Source organism: Nicotiana sylvestris, chromosome 6 (assembly GCF_000393655.2).
Source record: "Nicotiana sylvestris chromosome 6, ASM39365v2, whole genome shotgun sequence".
In the NCBI taxonomy this organism is placed as follows: Eukaryota; Viridiplantae; Streptophyta; class Magnoliopsida; order Solanales; family Solanaceae; genus Nicotiana; species Nicotiana sylvestris.
Window position 1 is genome coordinate 85,364,977 of NC_091062.1, and position 10,129 is coordinate 85,375,105.

Below are 10,129 nucleotides of genomic sequence, written 5' to 3' on the forward strand. Positions count from 1 at the left end.
ACTCCTCAAGCTGCTCCTTCAACTCCTTCGGAGCCATACGGTACTATGGGATAGATATAGGTTGGGTGCCTGGAGCCAAATCAATGCCGAAATCAATATCACGATCCGATGGCATGCTAGGAAGATCAAACGGAAACACATCGGCAAACTCTCGAACTACTGGAACTGAATTAATCATCGGAGACGCTACGGTGGTGTCTCGAACATAAGCCAAATAATCCAAACACCCCTTCTCGACCATTTGCCGAGCCTTCAGGAAAGAGATAACCCAACTAGATGTATCAACTGTGGAACCCACTCCAACCTCGGCAACCCTAGCATCCCTAAAGTAACAGTCTTGGCATGGCAATATAGGACGGCGTGATATGAGGATAACCAATCCATGCTCAGGATGATCTCAAAGTCGATCATATCAAGTAACAGGAGATCTGCACTAGTCTCAAAACCACAGAATGTGACCACACAGGACCGGTAGATCCAATCCACAACCACAGAATCGCCCACAAAGGTGGACACATGAACAGGAATGCCCAAAGGATCAGGAGAAATAACCAGGAAACGAGCAAATAGAGATGATACATATGAATAAGTAGAGCCTAGATCAAATAATATCGAAGCATCTCTACCACCTATAGAAATAATACATGTGATAACGGCATCTGAAGCCAATGCATCTGGCCTAGCCGTAAGGGCATAGAATCTAGTTGGAGCACCGGTTGGCTGGCCTCCACCGGACTGAGCAGTAGCTGGCTGACCTCTCCCTGCCTGCCCTCCACCTCTAGGATGGCCCCTACTCATTTTCCCTCCACCTCTAGGTGGCGGGGCAGCCGGTGCTAAAATCATAGGCTACTGACCCTGCTGTAATGGCCTTGTCCCGGAGCCTGGGGCAGTACCTCCTTATATGGCTAAGATCTCCGCACTCAAAACAACCCCGTGGTGTGGCAGCCTGCTGCCCTGATGGCCTATAGACCTACTGGAAGAAGCCTGAATAGCCGGTGGACGGTAGGAACTCTCCGGCATAGCACTGAAATAAGAATCCTGAATACCCCCGGAGGAACCTTGAATAGCTGGCAGGCGATACAAGCTCTCTAGCATGGCGCTGAAATAAGGACACGCTGGAGCACCCCGAGAAGGCGGTAGTGCTGAATATGGGGGCCTGCTGGGCTGACCCCTACCAAACTAACCTCTACCCCTAGCTGGGGCACCTCTAAACTCTCCGGAGAATCTAGCCCTCTTATCCTACTACATCTGCCCTCTGGCAATATCCCTCAATCCTGCTAGCAATCTCTACCACTAGCTAATACTCTGTACCCATCTCCACCTCTCGGGCCATGCAAGATTGAATACCGGGGTGCAACCCCGCAACAAATCTCCGCACTCTCTCTACATCTATAGGAAGTATCATGAGTGCATGGCGAGACAACTCAGAAAACCTCGCCTCATAATCAGTCACCGACATCTGACCCTGCTCAAGATACTCAAACTGATACAGTAGCTCTTCCCTCTCAGATGGTGGAATGTACCTATCCAAGAATAACTATGCGAACTGACCCCAAGTGATGGGAGGAGAACCTACTGGCCTTTTTAGAACATAGTCTGCCACCATCTACGAGCCTTGCCCTCAAGCTGAAAAGTAGTGAAGTCAACTCCATGTGACTCCAATATCCTTAGGTTATGCAGTCTGTCCCTACACTTATCTATGAAGTCCTGGGCATCCTCATGACGCTCGCCCCCAAAGACCGGAGGGTGAAGCCTAGTCCATCTATCCAATAACTTCTGTGGATCGCCATCCGCAGCTAGTCTGGGGTGCCACTGCAGCAACTGGTTGAGCCCCATCTGCAGGTAGTGCACCCGGAGTCTGATACACTGCAGTTGTATGACCAGGAGCCTGAGCAGTAAGGGTCTGTGCTCCCCTTCCTGCCTGTGATGTAGGTGGTCCGCTGGAAATAAACTAGCCTGATCATAGAATCCATGAACCGTAGCATACGGCCCATGATCTCCTGGAATCCCATGCTGTCATAAAGTCTACTAGGGTAGGCTCAGCTGCGGGCACCTCGCCCTGCTCCTTGATAATAGGATCTCCCGCAGGATCTGCTGGTGGTACCACTGGAATAACTTTGGGATGCCCTCATACCCTACCTCGGGCTGGTGCCCTCCCCCGACCTCTGTCTTGGCCTCTAGCAATGGTGGGAGCAGCTCCTCCCGGGTGTGGAACATCAGCCGTGCGTGTCCTCACCATCTGTGACAAAATAGAAGAGGGAAATTTAGTATACCAACCATTACATGATAGGAAATGAATAAAGAGTAGTTTTTCCTAACACCCTATAGCCTCTCGAAGATAAATACAGATGTCTCTGTACCGATCCGCAAGACTCTATTAGGTTTGCACATGACTTGTGAGACCTATGCGAATCTAGTGCTCTAATACCATGTTGTCACGACCCATTTCCATAACAGATCGTGATGGCGCCCAACACCGTTGTCGAGCAAGCCAATGCGAAAGTATTAGTAAATTCTTATTTTACTTACCCAAATCGGTTACAACATTTCTTAATTTGCAGTTAAAACAGGTGATGATAAGCAATATTTAATAATAATTATACAACCCAAAAGAATTTTCTACTAATGTATGTGCCAAGACCTGGTGTCCCAAGTAGTGGGTAACTAGTAGAATGTACAAAAGAGTAATACTATCCTACTGTCCGGAATAGAATAGACAACAAAAGTAAAGAAAGACCCCATCAAGCTACTGAACGGCACAGGAAGGGAGAAGCTCACCGTGGAAGTCTCGGTCTATAAATCAGAGGCACGCACCAGTCTGATAGCCAGATATACCTGCCTCAGATCATGTACAATTAAGTACAGAAGTGTAGCATGAGTACAAAAACAATATGTACCCAGTAAGTATCCCGTTTAATCTCGAAGAAGTAGAGACGAGAGGTCGACATGACACTTACTAGGGTCAAGTAATATAATAAAGTGTTCTGCTAGGCATGGTAGTCACAAATAATCCACAGTTTGTAGCAAGAGGTAATAAGTCATGTTCTTAACAATTTTACAGTTAATCGTATTCATTTCAAGTAATCTGCAGAACAAGTCATGGATAAGATCACACACACACACACACACACACACACACACACACACACACACACACACACACACATATATATATATATATATATATATATATATATATATATATATATATCATGCGCACATTATGCCGAGGTCTACTGCCCGATCCAACAGAAAAATAATTGTGCATTGCTAGAGGGTCGAATGGCGCGAACCATAGATGCATCTATTTCTACCGAGGCGATCTGTCCGATCCACAAATATCAATTAATATTAAGAAAACACATGAATGCACATTTAATTCCAAGTAAATTCATACAAGTGTCCAACAAGTGTATACATTCGCTTATATTCCTTTCCAAGTCTCTAGCATGCCCTAAGTGATCACATTAGCAAGAAAATATAGAGACATTCACAAATATAACATGATACGAGTCCTAGACTACCTAGACAATTAACATAATAGTAGCTACGGACGGACTCTCGTCACCTTGTGCGTACGTAGCCCCCGCATTTAGCAACAATTTACTTAATTATTAAACCTATGGGGACAATTCCCTCTTACAAGGTTAGAAAGGAGACTCGCCTCGCTCCAAAGTGCACTTCCAATACCAAGAACGAGCCCAAACTCTCAATTTGGAGCCAAACGATCCAAAACTAGTTAAATGAGGTAGGAACTAGTCAATATAAGCTCACAAGATCGAATTCTAGCTATTTAATCCATTTCCCAACCATTAATACAAGTTTCCTAAAATCTGATCCCGGGCCCACATGACCGGATTCCAAAATTTTCCAAAGGAAGTTGTTCTCTATAACCTAAGGATCAATAATATATGATTTTCTAATCCATTTCATAACCAATTTCATTGTAAAATCTAAGTTTTATTAAAATCCTAGGTCTAGCTCTAACCCCTTGATTTCTCCAAATCTTTAGGTGTTAATCTACCCAAAACTCGAGTGTTAAACTTAGAAATAAGGGGGATGAACTTACCTCACGATGGTATGTGTGAATCCCTTATCAATAGCTCCAAAATTGCTCAATACCCGAGTGCCAAATAGTCAAAAATGGCTGGAGCTCGACTTAAATAAAGCTCACTGCTTCAGCAATATCCGCATCTGCGGTCAGGGGACTGCATCTGTGAGGGGAGACCATATCTGCGGAATTGGATAAAAGGGCTGGGACCGCTTCTGCGGTCTTGAAGCCACATCTGTGAAGCTGTTTCTACAGCTAAGGGGCCGCTTCTGCGGTTTGGCCTGGCCAGTTCTAGGCCGAATCTGCGAGGCTATGACCGCTTCTGCGGTCTCGCACCTGCGGTTGACCAACCGCAAGTGCGGTTATGACAGAAGCAGATGCTTCATCACTTCTCCAAATTCTCAACCTCATTCGAGCCTCATCCGGTTGATGCTTGGGGTTCCCGGGCCTCGCCCGAACATACTGACAAGTCTGAAATCACGAGACAGGCCTACTAGAAACCTTTGGAATGCCCGAAATAGCGCTAAATCTAAGAGTCACCCCTAAGACCAAATGAATCAAACTTATGAACTTCAAGTTCTTAATTTTCCTCTAACGAGTTGAAGCGCCCTAAAACTACTCGGATTGACACCAAATTTTGCATGCATGTCTCAAATGATATATCGGACCTATACCGGGCTCCGGAGCCAACATACGAGCCCGATACCCATGGAATCAATCATTAATTAGTTTCTTTAAATCTTTAAAACATCAGATTAACAATTTCTGATAATAATTCATTACTCAGGCTAGGGACCTTGGAATTCGATTTTGGGCACACATCCAGGTCCCATATTTTCCTACGGACCCTCTGGGATTGTCAAATCATTAATCTGGGTCCGCTTGCTCAAAATATTGACCAAAGTCAAACTTAGCCTTTTAAGAAAATTCTAAGGAATCAAATGGGCATATTTCACTCCAAACTCTTCTAAATCCCGAACCCACCATCCTCGCAAGTTGTAAATTAGTTAAAGTAAGTGCAGGAAATTTTATTTAAGGGAATGGGGTTCTAAAAGGAAAAACGACCAGTGGGGTCGTTACAGATACTCTCCTCTATGAAAGTGTTCCAGCATCCATACTTGTAGTAACAGATTACAACCTTCAAAGTGTCCAAATCCCTATTTGCACTAGTCTGGAGTGCGGTATATCTCAACTAAGATCATAGCGATGATGGTATAAGTTTGTCCCTCAATGCCCTCCATCAAGGTCCTTGTGACCATGGCTAAGCGAGTATGAATCTTTCCTCCTTTTATTGGAAATATTAACTCTAAGGCCCCGTGAAATTTTTACTTAAAAATCCAAAATCTCATAGTGCCAAGTTAGGAATATGTGCCAGAAATTTTTTACTAGCTCGTCGCGGTTCAGAATTTTTGGATTGATCTGTGCATTAAAAAGTTAAGGAAAATATGTTTTAGAAGAGCGCATTATTGCGGCCCATTATATGGCCGAATAATAACTATGCAGACTGCATAGTTTCCGCAAAGTGAGGCAGAAGGTTGGTTAATTTTAGGACAGCTATGCGGCCAGTTATGCAATTGCAGAATCGATATGCGGGCCACATAGTTATCGCATAACCTCCTTGGGCTTTTTGCGAAGGGTATTTCTGCGGTGCATTATGCAACTGCAGAACAGGTATGCGGACTACATATTGGTAGCATACCTGAGCAAAAGATACAAGCCCTTGAGGGCTACTTTTGGGTCCCTTTGCGGGTTACATATCAGTTATGCAGTCGCATATGTGACTGCAGATTGAGTTGGGGCTCCTATTTTCTAACTTTAAAAACCCGATCCCATCCCATTAAAAACACCCTATTACACCATATTGTGCTATTTTCTACTACCTTTAGAGTGAGAAAAAGAGTTCTAGAGGGAGAAAGTGATTCTCACCAAATCACTCTTCAGTCCTTGACCAATCTTTGAAGATTATCAAGTAAAGTTTACTAAGCCTTCTTCCTAAGAGGTAAAGATGTATTCCCTAGCTCTAAATATTGAAATTCTTCTAACAATCAAATAAGTAGTAAGTGGGTTCATGGGTATAAGGATTGATTATCTTGCATGCATGTATGATAAAAGGGTATGGGGAGATTGTGAGCTAAAAATGTAGCGAATAGGGTGTAGGATGATAGAATCTTTCACAAAAAAAGTCTTAAAATCATAATGCACACTTAGTGCTTGATAATGTGCTCAAATGAGCTAGAACCTTGATCATCTCTCTAATTTTAGGTTCAACATGTAATGTTCGTGAAATAGATCGAAGTTGCTAAGGGTTCCGGAATTATTGTAAGAATTTAAGGAAAGATCTATTGAGGTATGTATGGCTAAAAACCCCTCTTCTTAGAAATTGAACCCCTTGATGTCCATGCAAATGTTGTAAGTTCCGAAAATTGATCGATGTAGTGGTTGCTATTTCAAATGAATTTGTGTTGCAAGAATATATTTGCAAGGTGTGTCTCAATGCTTTCAATATGCTACTTTAATTTGTCAATTAAGAATGTGTGAAGAATGTGAAACATGTGCTAAAATTCCTAGACTTCAAGTTGAGTTTAAATTGAGAATTGTTATGTCGAAATGTGTGAAATCCTCTTTATGCTTACGACTTATAATTGCTCTCATATGTGCCTATTATCTTGAATTGAATGGTTTACTGTTGAAAGTGGAAAAGATGTGAAATGTGGGGGATAAGAGCTTAGGATATAAAATGTGGCCTTAGTCAAGCATGATGTAAAAATTTTGGCCCCAAGTGCCGCTGAATTAATATATGTGAAATAAATTTGAAATGAGATGATTGATGAAACATGAAAATGTCTTGGTGCAACGGCCTAGCCGATCTGACCATGATCGGACGTCATGCTGCACACATGGTGGTACTGTGCTGATATTGAAACCGAAAAGTGAGAACGAAATTGTGATTGAGTATATGTCTCAAATGAGACAACCTAGCCGATCGGGTCGTGATCGGACTCCACGCAAGAAAGCGGTAGTATTTTGGATGATGGTGTAACAGTATTAAATGTCCCAACTTAAAGTTATGGAAATTATTTGAAAGATATGTGATACCTTAATTTGATGGTGTGGTGTTGCTTAAGGCTTTTGTTGATCTTTATGATTACTTTATTCTTGTATTGTTTTTCTTTCTAATAAGATGGTGTTTAGTTATACATACTAGTACTATTCCACAGTACTAATGTCCCTTTTGTCGGGGGCGCTACAGCTTTAAATGGATGTAGGTGGTTCTGTAGCAGACAGTGCTGATCGCAGATAGCGGTGCATCCTCCTCTCAGCAGTCTTGGTGAGCCCCTTTTCTTTTAGGGGTCATGCAGTATATCTTTTGTTATAAATTACCACATTTTGAGGTATAGCTGGGGCCTTGTTGCCGCATGATCATAACTATCTTTTGTATTTTTAGAGGCTCCGTAGACGTTTGTATGGGTTATGTACGGGTGTTAGATGGGTCATTGGATTGTGTTCTAATTATAAAGTCTTGTTCTTCTAAATTGTAAACTATATGAAATTTTGGGAATTTAATTATGATTTAAGGGTTGTAATATAAAATGCTAGCAATGTTATATACACGATCTTTCCTACTGTTTAATTAAATGAAAGTATGGTTTCTTGATCATAATGAGTTGGGTAGGAAGTGTCCAAAAATGCTTGCTCGGTCGGGTTCACTCGATTGAGCGTCGTTCGCACCTCTCAAGGTTGGGGCGTGACATCAACAACCCCAAGAAGTAGACGACAAGCACATAAACCTGGTGATACGTCCAACCTAAGGAAGTAGTGGTGAGTTCATCATGATGAAGATGATACGACTTGCTATGCCCATAACACACATAAAGAAATTCAAAGGGATGTATGATTTCTATAAACAGATCAGCTAATCATTTTTCTTAAAACCCAACATCTTCAAAAAATAATGGGGAGTGCGATTCTCTGGTACCAGTAATCCCGGACTATCCCATGGAAACTTGGCAAAGCCTCCTATTTCTTCTAGGAGAGGAGTCATTTCTGTATTGCTAAATCGGAAAAAAGATCTTTTCTCATCCTAGAACATAGTAGCGGCCTCAATCAATTCCCTATTTGGTTGAATGTTTAGCAAGGATGGCAGGTCACCAAGTACTCTTCTCACATGATTTTGTCGCAAGGTGCAAGGTTTTTCCACCAGTCAAGTAACAAATGTGGGATGTTTTGGACCATACCGAACCTAGGGATTTAATGCTTCATTCCCCCCTCCAGATTTAACTACTACGCAATAATGATCAACATGTTGGCACATTTTCTCCAAGTAATGCACATAATAAGACAGCATCTATTGGGATTGTGGAAATCCTGTCGGACTTTGGACAAGGTTCATCTTAGCGGGTTGTTACGTTAATAACGCTCCAACCCATACTAGGTTTAGCATGATGCACATACATTTCAAGTTGGAGTCACGTTTCTAGAATGGTCTAGACTGGTACTCCCAAATGAACAACTTAACAGGGAAAGGCATGGAACTGTCGATTGCACCGTTGATCGACTAGTCTACCACAAATAAGCTTTGTGATTTAAAAGGGTAATTTTCAGGAAAGCATGGACGCTCATCAAGCGCCGCTATGTTGATAATGGGCACGAGTGGAGTACGATGTGGAGCATGATTTATGCAAAAATAATAACATCTTGACAAGTTTTCGCATGTAAGAAACAGTAAATAAAATAGCAAAAGTGAACATGAAAACAAGAGAAAAGAAAAGAATGAAGTCAGTTTGGCTCATGAAAATATGCGAGAACATAATGAAGCGGGTAAGGAAAGAGAGATAATATAGTGGTCAAGATGGAAAGAAATGGAGAGCGGTCATACATGTCATAGCAAACAAAGGAGAATAAGGAAAGGGATGTGCACGTCATAGCAAATAAAGGTGAATAAGGGAAGGGATGTGCATGTAACAAAGAAAGTAATCCACATGAGTCGATTTCGTTACGATTAGAGACTAAGTGATAATCCCCAACAGAGTCGCCATGCTGTCGTGCCCCGCTTTCTCATGAAAGCGGGTTTCGACACGTCACAACTCTCTTAAATGAGGTATTAAAAGAGAAAAGTCTCCACCTAATGATTTTTAAGGTGTGTTAGGGCACCTATTTGCAAATAATTCTGTTTGACTAGTTAACGCCATTATAGATCGGGTAAGGGCTCAAATTACCTCAAAAAGAAGGTGTTAGGCACTCTTCGAGGTCCATAACTGTGGTTCCCGGTCCACTTTTACACTATGTGGATTAGATAATTAAGCTAGGAGATCAAATAAATAATGAGAGATTAGAAGTTGAAGAGTCTTATTATAACATATGAGAAATGGTACAAATCTTAGTGACTAACAAGGATACAACTACATTGGTCTATATTAGACGACTAAGTGTAGATAACAAGTATATAAAAGGAAAGGGGGGTTCTAAGGTTTTTAGCCTAAAGGATCACCCCGTACAACATAAATAATACTTCGCAACTTCCTTTAGGTAGGAGTTGCATATATTATTCAGTGGGCAAAAACTATTATCTCTTGCTACCCGATTACTATGTTGAAAATGTTTACCTAAAAGTGTTCTAATTCAATTCTAAGTCGTACCCTAAGTGTGCACTACCCATCCCATGCCTATGGTCTAGGAGCCTTTGGACTTCTATTTGGGTGTTCTAGACTCAACTTAGGTTGCTCAAAAATGATAAAACTAAGCAACATTCAAAACATATAGGACTTCACGTAAAGACAATTAAAGGGCCAAGTTAGCCTCCACACATAAACAACAAATGCATGCGGGCAGTTCAGACAATATATAATTTCGGAATCAGAATTTAAATAAAGTCCTATAGGCAGGGTTTCTAGGTGATTCTCGATTTCCAGCAATGAATTTTGCAGATTAAGTTGTTAAAAATCCTAAAAGCATGATTTCTAAATTGTTGGTGCAATGAGGCAGTAAAACCGTCTGAATTACCAGTGTTGGTGTTGTAGACATGTTTCTTAGACAGGTGACAGTATCCTATAGGCATGATTTCTAGTAGTTAACAACTAA

The 10,129-nt window shown here is 41.7% G+C and overlaps 1 protein-coding gene across 1 annotated transcript; it reads right to left on the reverse strand.

The window, feature by feature from the left end:
• Window positions 1–252: 252 nt before the first annotated feature.
• On the reverse strand, window positions 253–798 carry LOC138870881 (uncharacterized). Its single transcript, XM_070148721.1, has one exon. It carries the CDS (start codon window positions 796–798, stop codon window positions 253–255), a length of 546 nt encoding a protein of 181 aa, XP_070004822.1.
• Between the last annotated feature and the right edge of the window lie 9,331 nt (window positions 799–10,129).